We start from the raw sequence: 24640 nt of genomic DNA, 5'->3' as shown, positions 1-24640 counted from the left end.
CTAGGAATCAAGAGCACGTGAGATGCCTAGTTAGCAATAAGTGGCATGCCTAATCCTCTGTCTGCCATCACATCCTTCTCTTCCTCTTGTTTTTGCACCTGTCAAAAAATCTCCTTGACTTTTCTTTCATATTGCCCAGCATTCTGCTATCCTAAATGGGATACAAGGATATTTGTGATATCTATAGTCAGGGTGATGTGGTTTTGACCCTTGCAATCCTTACTATTGATTTCTGTTGAGAGTTGATATTTTAACTGGACCCCTGGAAGACTCGTCTGTCACTTGTCCATCAAATAATGGAGATCCACAATAATGTTTGCATTTCTCGTGTAGTGTTGGTGTTCAGGCTTTTGAGGCTTCCTCTAATGTTTCACTTGTAAACTGCTCTGGATTAGATCGTGTAGTGTTGGTGTTCAGGCCATTCAGGCTTTCTCTAGTCTCGCTGGCCAGCCTCCCCTCCCTACCGTGAGAGGAGTCTGGCACCGCAGGTCTCCATAGTGGGATTGCGATGGGCGGCGCTTAGCGGCAGTGCCCTTGGAAAATAGTTTTCAACAATCCAACTTGCCGTTTTCAGCATGTAGCAACGAGCTAGCGTGTAGGTTTCTGTCGTTAGCTTGCTAGCTAGTTAGCGTTGTTGTTTTCACTGAGGCGGCAGGGCACTATTTACAGCGACACACAGGGAGGAGGGAGCAGAAGCCGCTCTGATTGACATGGTCGGAGCCAATGACAGAGTTTGTAATAAGCCGGGAGCGGACATCCGGCTGCCACCGAAACAGTCGCTCCAATGGGAGAGCAGCTGTAGAGCAGGGGAGGGTTCATCCCTGTTGCCTGTTTCCGTGGCGCCAGACTCCTCGGACGGAAGGGAGAGGAGGCTGGCCAGCGAGACTAAGCTTCCTCTAATGTTTCACTCGTAAACTGCTCTGGATTAGATTGTGTAGTGTTGGTATTCAGGCCATTCAGGCTTACTCTGTTTCACTCATTGTAAACTGCTCTGGATTAGATTGTGTAGTGTTGGTGTTCAGGCCTTTCAGGCTTACTCTGTTATGCTATGTGTGTTCTGAGTGCGAGCTGCTGTTACTTGTCCCAATTTCCCCCCGGGGATCATTAAAGTCTTTCTGATTCTGATTCTGATTCACTCATTGTAAACGGCTCTGGATTAGATCGTGTAGTGTTGGTGTTCAGGCGGTTCAGGCTTACTCTAATGTTTCACTCATTGTAAACGGCTCTGGATTAGAACGGCAGCAATCTAATTTAAATGTAACGAATGGACCGATAAAAAGCCCGATGTCATGTCTGATGGTGCACACGGGCAAGAGGTAGTAGGAGAAAGTGATCCTCTGGCAATTTCCTTCTCAACCACTCCAGAATTCACCTTCTGTGCAAACTAGATATACAGTAAGTCATGAACACATTCACTTCAATCTGATGAAAGGCTTTCTTGCTTTTTATTTTCTTCATGACTCATTTGTGCCAGGTGTGGAAACTCAGTGTTAATGGAGAAGAGTGGGGAATGAGGCGGGATATTAATGTTTGAGAGCAGAGACGAGAGCTACAGCTGTACTGTGGAAGAGGTTTCATGGTGTCGTAGTGCTATAAGCTATTTAATGCTGTGGCAGGACACTGCTTTTACACCACCTCATTCAATCACAGGTAGACAATTTAACTGGACAAAACCCGGTGTGATACTGCTGAAGAAACGCTCCCATTTGTGCTGAACCTCCGAGTGCGGCTTGGTGATGTGCGGTGCGACTGGCCAAAACCCAGACTTCCTTGTAGGGCAAAAATCAATCACCGCTCGCCAGATCAAAACAATTATTTTTCACTCCGTATCATCTGCTGTGAGCTGAAAACTCATCTCTTCAATCAACACTAAATCACATCCTCCTCCTCCTCCCTCATATTTTACCCCTTCAATTTCACTGAACATGGTCCTCTCTGTGTGTGTGTGTGTTGTGTGTGTGTGTGTGTCTACCGTACCTAATTTTATTTTACTATTGAACTCATTGGATTTATTTTTTATTTTTTTAGATGAGAACATCATCTGAATATCTAAAATCTAGATAATTGATGTAAATTCAAAAACAAAATTGCTCTCAGATGTCTTGCTGTCCCTTGAAAACCACTAAGTGTATTATTCATAAATGGATTAGTTCTAGTGTGGTTGGAATGTATACACCGTTATATATCACAGTATAAAGTCCACGATGAGTCATGGATGGGTAGTGTGGGGAAAGGGAAGCCACCAGGTGGCGCTGTGACATGCCCTGTGAGAGCCTGTAGGCAGGGTAAATCACCTGATTGACATCCATGCTGTTGTCACAGGTCAGAGGGCGGGCAGACGTGAGGTCGTTGGAACCCAGGAAAGTCGAGATGATGCCGTTTTGATCCACCTTCCGGATGGTGGTTCCATCCACAAAGTAAATCAGGCCGTTCTTGTCCACAGCGATGCCTGTGGAGATGAAAAAAAACAAACAAACTCACGTCACAGAGGGAAGAAGACGCGGCGCATCTGTGCTCGCATGACTCAGTGGACGCAACACGACGGATACATGTGTCGAGCTTGGCTTCCCATTATTCAGGTCACTGCAAAAAGCACAGCTATCAATAATTCACCTGCTGCTTTTCTGCTATTAAATAATTTCTCATGCAGAAGTGGGAAAGGCTGTATTCATACGGTATGTATGTATATATATATATATATATATATATATATATATATATATATGCGCACTAAAGCAGCTCTAAAAAACGGACCTCGGAGGTGGGGGTGTCAATGAGTGGTGTGTTTGGAAATTTTGTGACATCAGCGATCATCAACAATCTTGACTCCATTAGAGGAAGGGATGAGCGAGGGAGCGGAGTTGACGGCTTTGCTTCGGCCAGTTTTCGATGAAAGCGGCGAAAGACGGGCGGTTGCCATGGTGACAAACTGCGGACTAAATTGTCGGAATGATTGAGTGTCAGCTCAGGGTTGCAAGTTGGGGCCGATCTATTGTGGAGTTGTGGTAGCTATTTGTCCCACTCCCACACAGGGGAGAAATATATTAGCAGGCCACGCCAGGCCCCCATATCTCTCTATGTCACGGTGCTGCTTAATAGAGACCAGCACCTATGGGAATTCAATTATACCTCGCATGCCGTTTGACTATTTTTCACCCCGCCACGTTAAAAAGTGGTTTTAACGCGCTGTGATTTGGGATCTAATTCTAAAGAATGATAAGCGGTGATGTCGGGAAGATGCATGCACGGTGGAGGATCGTTCTTTTGCTTTTGGCACTTTTAAAAGATTCTGAATCAGCTTTATCTCCAGAGTGTGATTTATTTTTTAAATTAAGTCTTTAAAGGATAAGTTCACCCAAAAATGAAAATTCAGTCATGCTGGTAGAGGGTCGGGTGAAGTTTTTTTAGACCACAAAACGTGGAGTTGCAGCATTCTCCTAAATAGTTTAAGTGAATGGTGACCAACTTTCAAATGTAAAATAAATAAATAAATGAGAATGCCTCCATACTGCTCGCCTGGCATAATCCAAGTCTCCAGAAGCCCTGAGATGCTACGTTGACTTGAAATTACATTTACACCCTGTTTTAGCGGAAATCGTCACTGTAGCCATGAGCAGTCCCATTTTCACTTTCACTTTAAGCGCACTGCTACAGTGAAGAGTTCAGCTAAAAACAGTATAAATGACATCAAGTCAACTTGGGATCTTGGGGGCTTCTGGAGACTTGGATTAGGCCAGACGAACAGTATGAAGTTCCCCACCCCCACCATTCACTTAATTTGTTTAGGAGAATGCTGTTTCCCGTAAAATAACTACTTCACCCAACCTTCCACCGGCATGGGGGTGAGCAGATAGTGACAGACACTTCATTTTTGGGTGAATTTATCCTTTAAAAGCTGTCATGGAAGGTGAGTGGTTGGGTTTGACCTGTGGCTAGGTCCGCACATGATTGCTTGCTGCTAAAACATTGAGGAGCCGTGGGGGCCCATAGGGAATGGTTGGGAGCTGGCTATCTGACAGTCTGGGACTCAGACAGATGAAGACTGTCACTTTTGAGCAGAGCTCAGCAAATGTCTGTGGAGAGGAAAAACATTGAGCCATCTGCTCTTTCTTCTGTGGTCTCGGCTTCCACCCACGCCGTCGTTAGAGTCGCTGCCTTAGATTGCCTTCACTCAAACCTTTAAAAGCTACAGTAGCTGAAGCCCTGCCATTAGAGTTGGCATTCTGAGCGGGCGATGGACAGCCGAAAAATATCCTCTCAGCCCTTTTTCTTCCAGGAGATTTCATGGCAAAGTGAGCGATCGTAACACAATGGCTGCCTGAACGTGACCAACAGGTTGGGGATAGTTTGTACTACAGTAATCTAATAATAGCCCCTCACCTACACAAGATATGACAATACTTTAATCATTTTTGAAAGAAACATCTAATGAATAGGAATAATTACCGTAAGTAATGTACTAAAATATGTTTTTTTTAACTATAATCTTTTTTTTTTGACTGGACATATGAAAAGGTGATCAGTGGAATACAGCAAGATTAATTATGATGAAATCTAACTGAATACTTATTGGGGTAAAAAAAGCAAGAATTTTTTGAATTGTAGAAAAGGACAAAGTCTTCATTAACCTGGCTTCCTGAAGTCTCTTAAGAATATCCGCGTCGGTTTGGTTCTCACTTCTTTTTTCTACCCTCAACACATGATCCAGAGCCAAACTTCCTCTGTGGAAATCAATAGACCCAGGCAGCGTTGGCACAGAACCCAATGTGCCCATAAATCAAAATCTAGTCGCTGCCATCCATAACGGAGTAACTCATCAGCGTGTTCCGCCCCTCCATTCGAGTATCACATCTTCATTGGTTTTGAATGATACCTTTGGGTCCGGTGAGAAAGGCTTCCGGAGCTTTGCCTCCATCGCCACAGTGATTCTCATCAAAGGGCAGACAGTGCTCCCCGGTGCCTGCCACCACCTCTGCGTTGGCCTGCAGGTCCTTGGCCCCGGTTAAGGCCTTCGGCCGGTAGATCCTCCGGGAGTTGGTGTCCGACACGTACAGCTGGCCGGTTACCGGATCAGTCGCCAGGTAATACCGGTGTGCCGGGTTGTTGCTGCGTTGGGAAGAATAATTGAGTTATATAACTGCAGATGCTGTGTTGTGTTTTGTTTTCCCACTGATAATCCCATAATATGACAAATGTATTATTAAAATGTGATGAGTGAAATAATTTGAGGGGAAATGCCTCTAATAGACTGTAACCGAACTGACACCTACTGTACCTACCTAGAATTTTAATTTTCTGTCTGAATAAAACTGTCAAGAGTCAAGAGTTGATTCTACTAATACTCGGATTGTAAACCCCTGGTGGCGTTACACCTCTCCAAAGTGCCAACAATGTTTTAAGTATGCATTCGATTTTAAAGTGCTCTGTGTAATCTGTGTGGCCAATTATAAACACTTATTTCAAAGTTGAAACTGCTTTACTTTCATCTATTCAACCTTTTAGATTGTTCTCTTGGGAAGTGCTGGTGAATATCTTATATGTGTAATGAGATTAGGTAACCTTTTTTTATTTTCCATTTTGCATTTAAGGCATAGCAGAAAGTCCATGCCCATATTCAATCAGGTTATGTACTCAACATTTCAGTTTCATTCAGAATGTGATTTTCTCACACATATACAGTAAACAGTTAATTCAGGGTAACTTTCTATTCTATTTCTGACTGCTTCAATTAGCCTCGATGTAGCCTAGATGTAAACCTTATTATCAGCGTAACATTTGTAACAAAATTGCCATGCAAATAATCAAATGAAGAGAGGAATAATATATACTGTATTTTTAACATTGTGAAAACCTCAGCGATTTGTGTGAATTTTGGTGTGTGATTTTCCCACAGCAGAGGGGGAACGTGAAATAAAAAATGAGAATGGAAAAAGAGAGTGAGTGTGAGAAAGTGACAGGGAGACTTGTGAACATGGGAGTCAGAGAGAGTTTAGCAGGATACCTCAAAAATAGGGTTTTCAGAAAACAAAGCTCAAATGACAACTTTGGAGTGTGCCAGATCATTTCATTTATTATCACTCCCCTTTGGAAATTACTAAAATTGGCGTGTATTAACAACTCATGTATTCTCATTCTGCTCATTTAGGAGTTAAAAGGAGGGACAACACAGGATTGACTGAAATGTAAGCCAATTATGAAAGCCAATTTAATTATAGTTTTTCAGTGGCAGTTATATAAACTCAACGAATTAAAAAACTTGAATTAACCTTTTCTACTGAGGCAAAATAATCCATACAAAGCAGGTGCTTATTATTAATGAGCTCAAAACACTTCTTTTCATTTTCATGATTCACATTAACCGCCTTAATGTGAATAATAGCTTGCTTTACAGTAGTCATAAACATAGCTTCAATGTCTAACGGCACCTCAGTCAATACTGGTTGGCTTAGGAAGTGGATAATGTGACAGCAAAATAAATGTGGCAATGAAACATCTTTTGGAAATGATGGAGATGGTGTCATAAAACCTGACGGCTATTATGAGTGCTCAAAAATAGTTGGCTGCCATCAAATTCCTATAAAATAAAATAAAAATTCAACACAACATATATTGTGAACCCTTCCTTTTACAGTCACCCTGAGTACTAGATATTTACCTGGCAAGTAAAGTCAATTACAGCTACAACTACAAAGGTAAATAGTTGGAAATCACAGTTGAGAAACACATTTTCCTATCACTTTTCTTACACAGTTCAAATTATTACCACCACAACTGATTGAGTTATGGTAATTATATTCATAATTGACAGACCTATTTTTTTTTTTCTTTTTTTATACTGGCTACATTAATAATATCATGATGTATTAGTAAGAAAGACCTTTAAATGCAGTTGTCATACAGTAATGACAGGAACCTGCAAGTGCATCACAACAATCAGTGCTTTCTCTGACTTTCCAGCTTTGCGTTCTTGTCCAAGGCAATTTAGACGGCAGTATATTGATGCAGTGCATACTGTACAAGCATTCAGCAGAGATTGAATGAGAATATTTCTGCAGACCTGTATGGATGTAAGCAGTGTTTAAGAAAATGCACCATGAAATGAGAGGAAAAGGAAGTGTTATCAGTGCAAGGTCATTATTGACATAATTGCCGGTACTTACACAGAAACTGTTTCATAGTAGAATTGATGGGATAAAGAGAAGGTATTTCTGAGATAGTGTAATTCTAATTCTCTTGCAATTATGCTAATCTCAGGCTGTTACCATTTCTAAACTCTGACAATTACAATATGGTCACTTCAGCTGAATAACAACACATGTGTTTCAGTCATTTATCTGTGATTTCTTGCTATTTACCTACTAACTTACAGCTGTAAGGTCCCTGCTCTGACTGTTTGTCATATACACAGTCTTGGACACCACTGACAAGACAAAGTCAAATGATGCATCTCATTGCTGTATTCCCCATTTTGCACTAATTGCCCTAAGGGGGGGCACCACAAACTTACATTGTCAGACATTACATTCTCATGCACAATATCTTGGACGCCATATGGCACCTTGTCTTCCACTTTCCCTGCCGCATACAATCAAGAAATATGAGGCAAAATAATTTTGACTTAACTCTTCCCCCGCCAGCGTAAAAAAAAAAAAGAGCCACTCACCAGCAGTGTTTTTGATCATTTTCACTAATCTTTCAAGACCCACTGAATATTTTGTTCTATGAGGATGTTAACACTGAGGGCAGTGCTGTCCAGTGTTACACCAAAATATGCAGTACATGTGCATCAGTGAAATATGCAGTACATGTGCATCAGTGAAATATGCAGTACATGTGCATCAGTGAAATATGCAGTACATGTGCACCAGTGAAATGTGCAGTACATGTGCATCAGTGAAATATGCAGTACATGTGCACCAGTGAAATGTGCAGTACATGTGCACCAGTGCGTGGGCACAGGTTTCACTGCAACACCTGGTGCGTGTGGGAGCTCCAGTCTGTCCGCGGGAGGCGAGAGGCATAAGGTGTGAGAGCCGATAAACTGATGAACTGGCTAACTGAGAGGAGGGCTGACTTGACTACAATTGTCAGCGCCTGGTGAAGAAAATCCTTCAAGTTTGATTGGAATTGGTGGAGAGGTCTCTCTGCCGTCATCGAGTCCGCGTTCTCAGTGCCATGGGGTGGGTTAAAGCTGCAGGTACCATCTCTCTGACCAGCGAGTCTTTTCTATGCCTGTGGGAGTCCTGTGGCTTTCCTCTGCTTCCTGGTTTTTGGTGGAGCTTCACCATCGTGTGTTTTTAACCCTGGAAGTGCTACTATTTCACAAGGTGCCTAACAGAGACATCTATAACAGTGAAACCAGATTGCTGTGCACGTGATTGCCGATAAATTACATTCGATCATGTAAATGGCGGGGAAAGAGTTAATGTCTGCATCATCTTTTCTGTTCACATCTTAAGCTGTAATTAATTGGTAATTTTCTATTGTTAACTTGTATTTAACTGCTAAGGTAAATACCTAGGACTTATGGTGACAGTAAAAGAAGGAGTTATATTTATAGAGATGCTGTCCACAAATGTGACAAACAGTATGGAGAAAACAACAACGTTAATGCACATACCTGTGTCTAAAGTCTTTATTTCTATAGCGAGGTACAGACGGAGCAGGGAAAGATGGAGAAGAAATCAAGATTATTAAATAGTTCAATCTTAAAGGGATATTTTGACATTTTTAATTTCAGTTATTTATTTGCCTCGTCAGTTACACAGTTTTGCCACCGTACGAATAAGCTACTAGGTTTTCCTTGCTTTTCAGCTCAAAGCCTTATCAACATTGTTATCGTTCCTCATTGAAACGTGGGACACGGCTAACGAGCGCAGAAAGCAAAAGACAAATGGAAAGCCTTTTCTTGCAGTATCACAAGTGTCTAGTCTACTAGTGAGGACAAATAAACAGCTGAAATTCACAAGGTCAAAGTATCCCGTTAAAGATTTGTTTGGCAGAAAGTGGAGAGGGGACTGCGGCTGCAACCCTGTTACAAGCCGCAGAGAGGAAAAATAAGTACTTCTCCCCACCATAACGTGTCATCCTGTATTACCACTGCTTTTCTCAATGTGACCACCTCATATTGAAATATTGATTGTGCTACTTGTTACCCAGGCCACTGAAGCCAGTATCTAAATACACACTCTACATTGACAGCAGCAGCAGCAGCAGTTGAAAGACGTTGAGGGAATTCCATTTGTTTTGGTGGTTTGATAGTACGAGCAGCGTGCACTACAGTATCCGGATCTGACAGAAACATGTTGCATACTTTGAAGAGACCATCTGCAGGAGGCATCTACACATGCAAGCAATGAAGATAAGAGATCACACCTCTACTGGTTTATTATGTTGAACTGCCGCCATCTAATGTGGTCTATGGTTTCCTTAGTGTGTCTATTGTGTGAGACTACATTTAATATAACACAAGCGCACACCAGCGTTTTATATCTCTCGCCTTGTCGTAACGTGGCAAATGAGCTGCTTGGAAAAACAACCATTTTTAAACCATTATTTATTAGGGCTGTGGCGATTCACTTATCTCCCGATTCGATACTATCACGATTCTTGGGTGCCGATTCGATTTATATTGCGATTCTTAAGTATTGCGATTCTACGATTATTGCGATTCGATATTACGATTTATTGCGATTTTTGTTTATTTTTTTCTTTTCTTTTTTCAGTTTGTTTGCTTTTTTACACTAGATTAGAACATGGGAAAAGTTGAATCATACACTAGAGACTGTATATTATATATCATGAGTAGGGCTGGGCGATATAGTTAAAAACAGGGGCGGACTAGGATCATAACTCAGGCCGGGCATTAGATACCAAGCAGGCCAGGCCGATATGGGCCGACGCGCGTGAAATTTGGGCCGTTTGAAGCCCAATTTGGGCCGTTTGAAGCCAGATTTGGGCCGTTTGAATTCCAATTTTACAATGAGATGCACCCACTTTAACCCTGAAGTGTAATTATTACTTCAGACTAACTAATAAAGTAATAAAACCACTAGTAAACCAGTAGGCGGGGCCTGGCCTGCCTTTCAGTGAGTGGCCTGACTGCAAGCACCCACATTTTTTTTTTTTTTTTTTCCGATTATCGATTCTGGAATAAAAGATTGATTAAAAAAATCGTGACATTAAAAATCGCGATACTTAGGTGAATCGATTTTTTCCCCCACCCCTATTATTTATCTAGGGGAGAGTCTGCTGAGCGTGCAGCACGCTCCTTTTCAGCAGCCTCCTCCTGCTTCAGAGTGGCACAGTTATACACATGAGAGCTGCCAGGTACAACCACAGTGTTTTTACTGCTGGTCACTGAGCAGCTGCGTCGGGAGCATTTGGGAGAGAGGCACCTTGCTCAAGGGCACCTCAGCGGAGGGACGAGACAGCATTACTGATTCACTTTCCCCTCCTGGATCTTCCTAGCTGCTCTGGGGATCTGGACCACCGACACAGTACAAGTTTCTTTTTGGAGAGTCTCATCATCATATGCTTCATATACTGTACAGTATTTGTCAAGGATTATAAGTATGTGTCTCAGGGAGGATGATGGCACAATGTACATTAAATCAACTTCTGCCATTCTGAAATCAGCCAACTTGGGGGATGAGTCATTGGTGAGGGAAGCCAACTTGGCATGAGGGTGTAAATCATCCCAATTACACGCTGGAGACAGGATGTCTTTCCTAATTATGGAGATGGATAGGGAAAAGATTTCAAATTTGTATTGGGTAGAGAAAGGATGTGTATGACTGACATTCTGTCCTCCATTTTAAATCTCACTCTATTCTGTATCAAGTGTATGAGCACTCTCTCCACAATGACGCAAAGTGTAGAAATGTGAAGTGGGATCCAAACATGTCTATAAATAAACGCATCTGTACTTTTGTTTATGGATATGGCATAGCTTTTTGTCATGTGGAGCTTGAAATGAAAAACAAATATTTTGAAAATACTAAATAAATAAGATATGAAGAATCATCTTATGTCCTTGTATCCGATATGAAGAATCGTCTTATGTCCTTGTATCCTAACCATTTCAGGTTACACTAACCTTTCCTAACATTTGATGAAGGACGCAGCTTAAAGTCAGAAAGTTGTATGTAGACAGAGAAAACTCTTTGTTAGATACCCTCTACACAGGGACCCTATTTTGTTTTTCACCAGAAGCTAAAAAGCCCATCGAAATCGTCCTTGCGTTGTAAATCCAAACCAATCTGATATAACCTGCACTTCTGCTTCTGAAAACAATCGCCAACAACCAGAGCTGCGTGATCTTACCTGAGCTCCATGACACTGGTGACATTGCCAGTTGGGTAGATGCGGCGGATGTAGTTGAAATCTCCGACGTACAGACTTCCATCGTTGCCCCAGGCCAGAGCCACGGGTGCCAGCAGCTTGTTGCCTTGCGCCTGGCCGTTGCAGCTGGGGCAGGAGATGCTTCTGCGACGGCCGTTCCCCATGACAGTGGAGATCACAGGTGGCTGGAGAGAGATGAACTGGTTCTCCCCACTGCCTTTGTAAAGAATGCCTGGAAAAACAAAAGACATTTATACAGGGGGAGTCTCACTGCGAGCAGTGCTCTGTTTTTCAGGTAGGGGCGCCCTGTTCACATCCACACACACATTCACTGAACACACGTCTGATCTGCAGCTCCACTGGAGCAGTTGGGGTTAAGGGCACCTCTGTGATGGTAATGAGGGAGGGGCAAGCGCTGCTTTTTCACTTTCCCCACCCAGATTTATCCTGCCGGTTCTGGGGATTGAACCGACAACCTTCCGGTCACAAGCACACTTCTCTAACCTTTAGGCCACCATTGCCAGAGCACGGTGTATATTTGTCATTACCTGCAAGGATTGGACTAGAGTAGACAATGAGGTGAAAACAAGAACAAAGCTTAAGTAATTTAGTCAGTTTTGTCCTTGATTTAAGGCAAATTTGCCTTGTGACTTCTACAGTAGACTTGACTAATCACTACAAAACGACTAAAGTAGAACACATTTAAGTTGATTTAATATGCAATTGAAGGACAATTTCAAAAGGGTCCTTAATAACCACATCCAGGATCTGCTAGTTTACACATTTGTCTAATGGCCATTTCACTACATGGAAAATCTCTTTAGCAAAGTCAGATACATCCTTATGCTTTGGAGCTGACTAGACACTCGTTAGTCATAAATAATGATACAGCCTTACTTTGTTTATTACATTTGAATCTAATTCATATTAATGCTCTCGTAATAACTATTCCTTCCCTACCGTAATCTAAAATTCTGTCTACAAATAACTTGAACATTGATCAACCTCTTGCAGCTTCAAAGTGCTTTGAAAGCCCTAAACATCAGCCAATTAGCTGTACTTCTGAGGTGGCACCTGTGGCACCATCGAAGGCCACCCTCAGGGCTTTACGAGTCTTATGAATTCCACAAAGGTTCAGAAATTATGGCTCAAATGAGTTTACATTGTTTATATTAGTGTGAATATAGATCAGACAGTGATCTAGGGACTGGCTTTAAACGCTGCAGGGACAGGAGGCAGCACGCAGGCAAGCAGATAACCATCAATCCTACTGATGTATTGTAATGCTCCTGTAGTGTGTGTGTGTGTGTGTGTGTGTGTGTGTGTGTGTGTGTGTGTGTGTGTGTGTGTGTGTGTGTGTGTGTGTGTGTGTGTGTGTGTGTGTGTGTGTGTGTGTGTGTGTGTGTGTGTTATTATAGAAGCCCTTCAAATGGCTCTCTGAAAAACCAGCAGAATGTGAGCATATTTTATGTAAAGTAATGTTCTCTTAAACTTGACAGGGAGCCTGCTTCCCTCCAGTCACAGTGAGGGACTAAACATAAACACTGAGTTGCACCACCCCCCACCGGTAGCGCATGCATTTCACTGAGGACTGGAGCCACTAAATGTGGTGTGTCACGAGTACAGACCATGGGCGCATTTAGTGGGGTGGGGTGGGGGGGCAATATGATCATAAAATGTATATCCACTTTGCAGCCGCCCCCTCCCTCTGGAATACCCTTCCCAGTCACATCTGACTCATTATCTTTCATACTCGTATGTCATCTTTTCCCCCCAAAAAAAGCATTCAAAACCCACTGACATCATTTTCAGCAAAGTCCCCCCCCAGTATAAAAGTCTAAATCCGCCCATGGTACAGAGTAATTTTAGAAAAGTTGCAGATATAGCTGTTTTTTAGAGGGTAGGGGTAAGGCTGCGACTCTTCAAAGGAGAAGAAAAAACATCAAAGGAAAGAAGTACATGCTGGAAGCACTTAGTTAATATTCACATCCAGCATCAAGTTTAAATTCACACTGCCTCTGTCCTATTCATTAATGGATCGATAACGCACACTGAATGCCCACATAATGTCGTTCTCCCACGACGTTACTACGCGAGTCGCCGTTAACCCCGCGCGATGTATGTGAAATCGAGCGTGTGCCGCCATGCTGTTTGTCCCCTCTCTTGATTAGTTCCTCTCATTGATTTAATTGATTGAAGGGCGAATTCAAATGAAGACACGGTCTGCCGAGACTCCTGACAGGACGATCCCACCAATCCGTCTTTTGTAACCGGCAGCATTATACACGCGCCGCTAACAATGACGAATTGGTCCGGGTCCGGCGGACGGCGTTGTGCGTGACGCCATCAAACGCACGACCTTGGGACTGGAATTGAACTGTGATCCATGTGTCTGCTCACTGGCTGAAACAGAGGGTGATGATGAAACTCCCGCTGAACCAAAAGGGGTGACTCTGCACCTACAAACAGCAGAATGTGTAATCTTGAGTCTTAATGTGTGGTTGTGTAATCGACGACAAAGACATTTCTAATGCCCGGTGACCTGACGCGGTGTGCAGGACATGGATCAGTTGCAGCAGCAATACAGCGATCTAACAGTTTGGCTGGGCTTCAGCTAACTATATATATACATACACTGAGGTCACTTTGGCAGGCTGCCGCGGTCCCCCCGTTTACACTTCAATCAGAGTACACAGTACACACAAGTCTTCCCATAGGCTATTAGCCAGACTAATGGAAGGCAGTAAATACACTAATCAATCATTAGCTACCCCCCACTCTCTTTCCATACTTACCACACACTGTATGGATGCTACTCTCTCACTGTGACTCTCACACACTGAACACTGCCTTTCTAAATTTGGCATTTAGCTGTAGCTGGTATTCAGAGCAGCTTACGATGGGTGAGCAGGTAGGACGAGGTTCAGTGTTTTCCTCAAGGACGCATCATCATGACACCTGGCTATTGATGCATACTTTATTTTGAGTGGAAAATGCCTTTTGTGGTTCTCAAGTGTAGGGTTATAAATATTTTAGGCTTTCATTTCACACTGCTCTGGTTTTGAAACAGGGTTTAGCTGAAATCTACAAAACCAAATGAAACTTTTCTCAAAGATACGATACAGAAACTCTTGTGTACTGTATTGTATTGTGTTGTCTTAGCTGAGACAAAGCGGAACGAGCAGCACGGATACAGTTTAGCTACGTTTTTTTCCTCAGCAGACTAATAAACAACAACTGTCAATTTGTGACAGCGGTACTTGCAGCTTGGTCAGAGGGTATGGGGGGGTATGAGTCCTGGTTGCTGCACTAGTGGTCGGTCAGGACGCCTGTTCGGGGGGGGGGGCAGCACTACTGGCAGCACTACGTCCTGCCGGTGAAAACTCCTCACTGTCAGGTGAAAAGAAGGGGCTGGCTGGCGACTGCACATGTATCGGAGGAAGCTGGTGCTAGTCTACGGCTTTCGCCAGATCGGCAGAGGGGGTGGAGCAACTACCGGAACAGCAGGGGGAATTGGCCAAGTACAATTGGGGAGAAAATTGGGGAAAAACCCGAAAAAAGAAATCCCTAGACAAATTCTAACTAGTGAAAGAATGGTTATGACAGCCAATTAGCTCTATCAGGGGAGCGCCCAAAAGCCATAATCCATAATTAGAGATGTGTCCAATAATTGATCAGTATGAATGTGTGGAGGTGCGTTTTGGTTGTGGATGGGTAGACACAGATGTTTGTCATAGATGGAATAATGATAGTCTGGGGACGGAAAGTGGAGCCTGGCCCAGAGTCCCCTCTGTACATATGGCCGATAATTCCTAGCTACGCTGCTATGGCTGGTCTCTGTAACTAGCAGGCCAGCCTGCCACCCACACCAAGTATGTGCACTCACTAATTGATGACCCTTTGCTCAAGTGTTTTTCTTAGAATCATTACATAACATCTAAATGAGCTCAGGCTATAAATGGTGTGATACACGACATGAGATGTTTTGGATCAAATGCTATATGTTGTGTACAGGTATAATAACTAATCAAATAAATGATCAATGAAAAAATACGTGAATGAATCCCTAATTTGAGTCCTGTGGTGGAAAAAAATGGCTTCAACGCCGACATCACAGCATCCAAGGTGATTAATGGCACAAATGTTGAGCCGAGTCTCCGTACCTGAGAAAAAGCTCGAGCGCCCTGAGCAATGTCACCTTGGTGACTCCCAGAGAGTACAGAGAGATTGGTCGGGGCGGAAGAGCAGTGTGTCTTAATTGCACCCTGTCCTTTCTTTGCTCTCCTTTGCACTGTGTCATTCTCTAAGATACTGTACCACACAAGCTCGCACTGATCTGCCATGATAGAGGCTAAAAGCGGACAGGAAAACCACTCCTGGGGCTTGAAATGCAGTACGGCGCCGTGTGTGAGCTCCATGCCGTCTAAGATACTGGGCTGCGGCGCTCTGACTGTGTCCTATAAGAATGGGCTACGTTACCCCAGATAGAGACAAGTTGTAGATTGAGGAGAAGGCATATCCAGCAATTTGCCTTATCTAGTCCGACAGCCTCTGGAGAGCAGGGAGAAGGAGACTGCTTTTGCCGGAAAGGATGAGAGAAAAACTCTTTACTGGAACACATCACAGTCAAGCTCTCAGATGTTCGAGGCGGCGAGGAAATGAAGCGGGAGTGAGAAGAAAGAGTGATGGCAAACCTCTGCAGTCTGAGTAGCTGCAGTGGACCACCAGCTAGCCGTCTTGAGTAGCTGCTGCAGTGGACCACCAGCTAGCCGTCTTGAGTAGCTGCAGTGGACCACCAGCTAGCCGTCTTGAGTAGCTGCAGTGGACCACCAGCTAGCCGTCTTGAGTAGCTGCAGTGGACCACCAGCTAGCCGTCTTGAGTAGCTGCAGTGGACCACCAGCTAGCCGTCTTGAGTAGCTGCAGTGGACCACCAGCTAGCCGTCTGAGTAGCTGCAGTGGACCACCAGCTAGCCCTCTGAGTAGCTGCAGTGGACCACCAGCTAGCCGTCTGAGTAGCTGCAGTGGACCCCCAGCTAGCCGTCTGAGTAGCTGCAGTGGACCACCAGCTAGCCGTCTGAGTAGCTGCAGTGGACCACCAGCTAGCCGTCTGAGTAGCTGGACCACCAGCTAGCCGTCTGAGTAGCTGCAGTGGACCACCATGTCTGCAGCTAGCCGTCTGAGTAGCTGCAGTGGACCACCAGCTAGCCGTCTGAGTAGCTGCAGTGGACCACCAGCTAGCCGTCTGAGTAGCTGGACCACCAGCTAGCCGTCTGAGTAGCTGCAGTGGACCACCAGCTAGCCGTCGGGAGTAGCTGCAGTGGACCACCACTTTGCTAACATGTTGGATGAGGACATTAGTCAAGGTTTGCAGCATTAACCAATCAATACTGAGGCAGCAATGAAGGCAAACAGTGATATTTGGATTCATCTTCATGCCGTCTGAGGATATCGAACTGCATTCCCTGCCAAACCCATGTGACTCATAAATCTGAAATGTCAAGAAATGGCTGAAGTCGAGACTGAATAATTCAGTTTGGATTGAGAAAATGCGGGGGCTATACCTAGGTGCCTATACACGTCCTCTGTAATAACCATTAATACAGTATGTGTGTGAGGGGAGAGGTAGAGACTGCAGGTGGGTTTTGACGTGAGCAGCACTGTAAGAACCAGCACAACAACAACATCCCTCACAACTAGAAATAACCGCCTCGTGGGAGGTAAGACTCCACCAACAGGTCAACCTGCAGTTTACATGCATGTCTGTCCAGACTCATTACTGTATGTTGTGTAGTGCTGTCACTTCATTTGATCTTCTACAAAAACAGTGGAAGATCGTTTTCTCGGCTACAGTGGTAAGCAAAACATTGTGATGTCACAGTGAAGTTGACCTTTGAACTTTTGGATATAAAATGTCACCACTTCATAATTTTATTCTAGTAGACATGTATGTGAAATGTTGTCATCTTTAGGATATGAATGCTTGAGTTATGGCCAAAAACATAATTGTGATGTCACAGTGACCTTGACCTTTGACCAGCAAATTGTAATCAGTTCATCATTGAGACCAAATTTGTGCCAAATTTGAAGAAATTCCCTCAAGATTCCTAAGATATCACATTTACGAGAATGGCTGTACGTACGTACGGACGGACAACCCGAAAACATATTTTGCCGGTGCGGAGGCATAACAAAACATTTCACAATGGGATTGTAGCATGAAGCCCTCTTGGCTAACTGGTTATGCTCCTGACAGACAGGGGGGGGCAAACGAGACAAGAAAACAACTTTGCTTAACTATTCTTGAATCTTTGACATTTAGTCAGACTTCACGATCTAATTTAGGGTGTAATAGGACTGTGAGAAAGCCTTGGGGGCCTGTAGCATTTAAAAAGAAAAGAAAAAACTACACACCATCTGTGTTTTATTTCTGTCACTACTGTTTCTATGTACGTCGCCCATGACAATGTTCAAACAACACAGTCCAATCAAACTTTATGATAATCATCCCAGACACACAGCACAGATAAAACTAATATGAAACATAGCTCACATTAGCATACGTGATGCATGTAGGTATCTGTTGATCACAAAGACCCACATCTCGCAACAACTATGCCTCCAACTGTGACGCTTCCACACACTGAAGGCTTTGGAGAGGTGCGTGCTGTACTTTGACACAGGTGGTATGAAAGGCACCGCAGCAGTCAAGCTGTAGACATATTTCAATATTTTCTCATTCCTTTTTGCACACTCCACAAACTTTGTGCCCTAGAATGGCTTGACAGGTCCTATATGTCTGTCACTTTCAATGTTTTACAAAGTAGCCGGGCACAATCTGCATCATGGATCATCATCATCTGCATCACCGACTTTCATAAACCGCTTGTCTGACGCGTTTTCAACTCTCTCATGCGACCGACGACTGTTCTGCACAGTCTCGACTCTGAGGTTTGTGCGTGGACCATTACACACACAAAATGTATGTACGCGCCGTGTGGAATGAATAGTGCTGCGGCAGCCAAGTGTAGGTGTGCACGAAGAGGCTATTTACAAGACGGTGCCGGATGGAGTGTTAGGTATAAAAACATTCCTCGCCGTCTAGAGCTGCTCTGGAGGCAGAGATAATCTCATTGTTTTGCTTAAATTTCAGTTAAATTTCAAGCACAGTGTTTCTGGCTGAGCAGCGTCAGACTGAAGCCCAGAGAAAAAGGGCGAGAGAGGAGGAAGATGATCCAGTAGTAATAGATCAACAAAAAGGGATTGATTTGAAATAGAATAGTGCTAAATATTACCCTGTGAATTTCTTGACTGGGGGTTGGCGAGCACACAGACACACACCCGGGAAATGAGACGACTTCCTTCTGCTGCCCAAGGACAACTTTGAATGGAAAATGTCTGCTTATCACCATAAAAACACTTATAGTTCTAAAATTAAACCGTTTTAAATTATTTATTTCTCATAACACAGACAGTGAAGGCGATAAATCTGCACTTTCCTGCTGTATCTCGTACAGACTAGTTAAATTGAGAAGTTTGCCTTCCTCAGAATGATAAAATGTCAAGGGTTATATACTGTATCTTTTTGTTCAGAAAAATCAACATTTCAACCTCTCCATATTGCGTTTTTGACCTGATGATGGTTTAAAAATATGGAAGAAGGTCATGGGTTCATATTTCTTCAACGCTTCAGTCTGACAGCTCGGCCTAAATGGAAACATGCCACACTACACTTCGTAGAGCCAAACTGACCCACACGCTATACAGTAACACACCGTGTGTTTCTCCCACTCACAAATGGATGCAAACCCCAAGAGGTCACTGTTACTCAGCCCAGCAAGCTCGGCCTCCATCCAGCCGTATCTGTGAGGTGATGCTGGTCTAGGCCTCCATCCAGCCGTATCTTCTAGAAACCTGAGACCTGTTAGCTGCACAGCAATCAGAATGCACTCAACCTTTGAGAGGGAGGTGTGATTGTTTGCCTGATATGTCACTCAAACCGGAGTAGGCAGCATCATTAATTGAGCGAACAGCAGGAATGTACCTGATGTAGCCTGTGGCAACATGGCCGACATAAATATTGATGTCCATCATTTGGACAAAGCAATGAATGAAGCTGTAAGCCAGCGTGTCCTTGTTTTGAAAACTGAGCAGGGGCCGGTTGCACAAAGCACCTTAAGTTAACATTTTCTTTGAGTCCGAGTTGAGGTGTCCATGAAATGAAATCGGTTGCACAAGACACCCTTAAATCTTGTGCTTATGTTTTCCTTAAAAGGTTTAACCTTAAAGGAATAGTTTGGTTTGTTTGAAGTGGGGTCCTATCAGCTAGTTCGATACACTAACTGAATTAGGTACAGTGTTCTGGAGGCTGGGCGCAACGTGTAACGAGACCCGACACTCAGAGCAGCAGCCAAACCAGCTTTTTCTCTGTAAATATGTGGGGTCAAGAACTAAAACGTAATTTAGCCACCTAAAACAACGGCCACCTAAACAAATCAATATCTGTGTACATGCACGCTCTATTTTGACAATTTTCAGCGCTTTACTTTTCCGCCAAACAGCAGTTTCATTCGGCACTGCTTTTTCTCCCAACCGTACAACTACCGTATTCCTCCGCTAAAAGCCTGCACATAGCCGCAGCGCTGGATTACTCTGCAGATCAGCCGTTATTTTGGGTTCTTTTTATTTTTTTTATTTCTCCCGGTTTGTTAGTGAAGACACAACAAATAGAATACACGAACGAAAATATGAGTGATTTTGATAGCGAGGATGATATGCCATTCACCTTGGTGACAAGAGGATACAATTATGAACCAGAGAGAATACAGAAGAGGAACTTTTGCAGAGAGTGAACAGGCAGAAAGAGAGATGCGAGGAACTGCCTGCTGCCTAAATGCCGGGGTGCCCTGCAGACCTTTTTCACCATTCCCAGGATAAATTGGGGAAAACGTCCCAGACCAGAGAGGCCAGGTGACTTGTTGTCTCTAAAGTAAGTCAGTGTTTTGTCTCTCTTCTTCTAAGCCTTCCTGTTTTGTAAACCGCAGCTCTGTGCTCTGTCCAGGCTTTTAGCGGAGGAATACGGTAGTTGTACGGTTGGGAGAAAAAGCAGTGCCGAATGAAACTGCTGTTTGGCGGAAAAGTAAAGCGCTGAAAATTGTCAAAATAGAGCGTGCATGTACACAGATATCGATTTGTTTAGGTGGCCGTTGTTTTAGGTGGCTAAATTACGTTTTAGTTCTTGACCCCACATACTTACAGAGAAAAAGCTGGTTTGGCTGCTGCTCTGAGTGTCGGGTCTCGTTACACGCTGCGCCCAGCCTCCAGAACACTGTACCTAATTCAGTTAGTGTATCGAACTAGCTGATAGGACCCCACTTCAAACAAACCAAACTATCCCTTTAAGGGGAAGATTTAAGGGTGTTTTATGCAAACGATTTTATTTTATGGACACCTTAATAAATCGGCCCCAGGCCTTTATGTTATTTTTAAGCGGTTCAGCCGTGACGTGTGTGTCCATTTGTAGCATGAGGGGGCGGGGCTAGGAATATCATAGAGAGTCGGGGTTCGAGGGGTGGGTAGGGGGAGTGGCTTGGGGGCAAAGGAGGGCCAGGGCAAGGGGAAAGGGGCCATATAGTAGCTAGGGATAGGAAGGTCGTAGAGGTCACTGTTTTTGTACAGGTAAACAACACATATCATAGTGGATACAGTCTCTGCACACACAAGTGTGTGACAGGTGCGTCGGAGGAGGATATACAGTAGAACAGAAAACTCCAGAGAAGGGAGACGGTGTGCGGGAGTTTTCTGTTCTACTAAACAACACATATCAGAAATAATGTACGGTAATAGCTTTTCCACAAAGCTTCTATTTAATTTTCTCAGAAGACTACTCCTAAACCTGCACCTGGGTGTGGTTTTTTATAAACTACCGTAAATTCCGGACTATAAGCCGCGGCTTTTTCCCCGTTTTTTGGGCTTTTTTGGCCCCTGCGGCTTATATAACGGTGCGGCTTATCTATGGATTTTTTCAAAAAAAAAAAAAAAAAAAAAAATCTCTCTTTTTTAGCACTCTTTCTAACTATAAATCCACTTCTGTTTTAATTTCCTCTCTTGCCCTCTTTTAACAACATAACATAACATAACATAACACAACACAGGTAAGCAGAAAGAAAAAGACGAAGCAATCACCGCCATGAATGAGGAAATGACTCACCTGCTGGAGGCTGGAGATACACCGGCTTGGGCTAAACTTTTACTCCGTGAAACACTATCGATTAAGTCCGACATCGCTCAGAGGTTTGAGCAGCTTGAAAACAAGTTTGAAAACGTGCAGAAGTCCATCCACTCACTCACTAAAGAAAATAAGGCAACCGTGAACAGAGTTTCTAATGCGGAAAAGCGCATCAGTGCACTGGAGGACAAAAACAACACAGTGAGTCCGAAAGTGGATAAAATGCAAAAACAAATCGAAACCCTGCACACGCAGGTTGATGACTTAATCAGCAGGAGTAAAAGAAATAACATTCGCCTGATCAATGTAAAAGAGGGAGCTGAGATTGGTGACATGGACGCTTTCCTTGGCAAAATCCTGTGTTACATCCTGGACCTGAAGGAAGGCGAGAAACCACCAGAGGTGGACAGGGCACACCGGGCGCCTCGGCCACGTCCAGACCCTGGCCTGCCACCGAGGGCCATCTTCATCCACTTACTCCGCTGGCCCGACCGTCAACTCATCCTCCAGGCTGCGGGGAAGAAGCCCCTCACCTGGGAGGGTACGCGCTTTTTCGTCCGGCAGGACCTCTCCGCGTTGGTGCAACAGAAACGCGCAACATACAACAGCATCATCGAAAAGGTTAAAGTCAATGGATATCGCTTTGGCGTACTGTACCCAGCGAGACTCGTCATAACCATTGATGGACAGCGGCGGAACAAGAGCTCAAAGTGAAACTGCCGAATATCTTTTGAGTTGGACTGGTCAATAGTACTGTGAGTAACTAAAATAAAAAAATAAAAAACGGAATTCTCTCTTCTTTAGCACTCTTTCTAACTATAAATCCACTTCAGTTTTAATTTCCTCTCTTGCCCTCTTTTCACCACACCGCGGACACTGTGTGCACTGTAAAAAAAAACACAGGTGGTGTTGTGTTATGTTGTTTTGTTGAAATGTTAATAAATGGGAGCTTCCTCAAACAGCCATCTCTTGCCATCTCCTGCTGAAGATATATCTTACAAATACTGTATTTCTGTGTCCCTAAAATGGCGCATCCATACTAAAGAAGCCCGTTTTCAATGATAACGTCATGTACCGTAAATTCCGGACTATAAGCCGCACCTTTTTTCCCGTTTTTTGGCCTTTTTTGGCCCCTGCGGCTTATATAACGGTGCGGCTTATCTATGGATTTTTTCAAAAAAAAAAAAAAAAAAAAAACTCTCTTTTTTAGCACTCTTTCTAACTATAAATCCTATATAACTATAATAAGTTTTAATTTCCTCTCTTGCCCTCTTTTCACCACACTGTATGACACTGTATGACACTGTGTGCACTGTAAAAAACAACACAGGTGGTGTTGTGTTATGTTGTTTTGTTGAAATGTTAATAAATGGGAGCTTCCTCAAACAGCCATCTCTTTCCCGACAATCCCCTCTGTGCATGAACCCTTACATATGGTAATTAAACATTAAAACACAAAAAAAAAAAAAAAAACATTAAAACACCCGCGGCTTATAGTCCGGTGCGGCTTATATATGTAAAAAACAGTCAACTTTGCAGGTGCGGCTTATACACCGGTGCGCCTTATAGTCCGGAATTTACGGTACTGTTGTTTTTGTTCTTGTTTTGTTTTAAATGATCAAGATCTAGAGTCTACATAAACCTTTATGAATTTAATCGGCTACAGCAGCTGTTGACATTTTCTCTCTCTCAATAATGGCAAGACAAATCAGAAAGGAAATGCCTTGTGACTATCACTGTAGGTAACATCAAACAGTCCTACAGGTAGAATCAACCGTTTCTTAGAAACATTTGTTTTTCACATATGCTATGGCATATGCATTCAGCTGCCAGTGAAATCCAATCATCTATCTCATCTATCATCTAGCTCTGTGTCGGTATGCAGCACTGGGAAACTAGTTTGTAAATATATCTCTGCACCAATGTTACCAATACACATTCCAATACACATTCGGGCGCATTTATTGTACTTGGTGATTAAGTGATTCTGATTCTGATTCTATCCTAAGATTGGAGACTTAACGGTCTACATGTCTGCCAAATGGAATAAGGATTACCATGTATAGAATTGAGTATGTGGGCGATATTTATTTTTGTATGTTTCGATTCTGTGTCCGGCCACAGCTATACTGTTTCATGTGCGATCGGGCTGAAACTTTCAGGGGGTGTAAAGGGTACCAGTGCGGGTGACCTGACAGAGCCAGATTTTTTAATTAAGCTAATTAGCTAATGATATGATGTCATCAGTAATGATGTCAAAAGTTTAATTTAAATGGGTAAATAATAAAAATGAAAAATTTTGCTCCATAATGAGATGTCCGACATTTGAAAAAGCTGCACCTGTTACAGAATTATTCATATCACACAATTAAAACAAATTATGGCATTTTATAAAAGGATAGAAAACATAACGAACCAACCGCAAACTCCGATCTGACAGCATCTCTGCTGAGGGCCAAGTAAATATCAGCGAGCTGTGACCAAACTACTTTCAAGATGTGAGCTGGAGTGGGTTTAATGTCAAAACAAAGAGCTGGCATACTAACGATGCACACGATCCCGAGGCGTAAACTTCTTACTGAATCCACTGCTAGCACAGCCTACACAGTGGCATTGACTTCTCCAGCTTATATATAGTGCATGTCTTCTAGTACTGTAGCCAGATCGTTCGTGACCCAACACTATGTACATTTGATAGTGACAGAGTGACAGCTATCGTCTTGTTTCTACTGTCCTGTATATCGTACGCTTTCATCTTGAATGTGAGGTCCTGCTGCCCTTGTCCTGCACGTCACTACGTGCTGCGTTACTAGTTGTTGTTGACATGTCACAAAGACAAATCGTCGGACATTTATTGTGCTCGGCGATTAAAGTCATTCTGATTGATAGAGCAATATGTTAATTTAGTTTAGTGAATTAATGCAAGGGGTTAAACATGGCACCATTCGTCAGAGGCGTGAGCGCCCCCCTCTCCTCTCCAGCGTCTTCTTCCTAAAATAGCTGAGTTGTGTGGAATGGTAGCGAGCCCCGCGCACCCTGGCATCATCGCCACTGATTTATTCCATCATTAC

At 43.4% G+C, this 24640-nt stretch overlaps 1 protein-coding gene across 1 annotated transcript in view; it reads right to left on the bottom strand.

Moving 5' to 3' along the window:
• Positions 1-24640, bottom strand: part of LOC310789869 (teneurin-3) — a 174680-nt gene that overhangs the window by 14180 nt on the left and 135860 nt on the right. Inside the window, exons 17-20 of the mRNA XM_083651572.1 lie at positions 11326-11575; positions 8621-8641; positions 4874-5106; positions 2295-2449 (exon numbers count right to left, since the gene is read on the bottom strand). Of these exons, the coding sequence (XP_083507698.1) occupies positions 2295-2449; positions 4874-5106; positions 8621-8641; positions 11326-11575 (659 nt within the window). The remainder of the gene's footprint in view (positions 1-2294; positions 2450-4873; positions 5107-8620; positions 8642-11325; positions 11576-24640) is intronic.

The sequence above is a fragment of the Poromitra crassiceps genome, assembly GCF_964638095.1.
Source record: "Poromitra crassiceps genome assembly, chromosome: 15".
In the NCBI taxonomy this organism is placed as follows: Eukaryota; Metazoa; Chordata; class Actinopteri; order Beryciformes; family Melamphaidae; genus Poromitra; species Poromitra crassiceps.
Note: the sequence above shows the minus strand (reverse complement) of the source record. Positions and strands in the feature narration are given on the sequence as shown.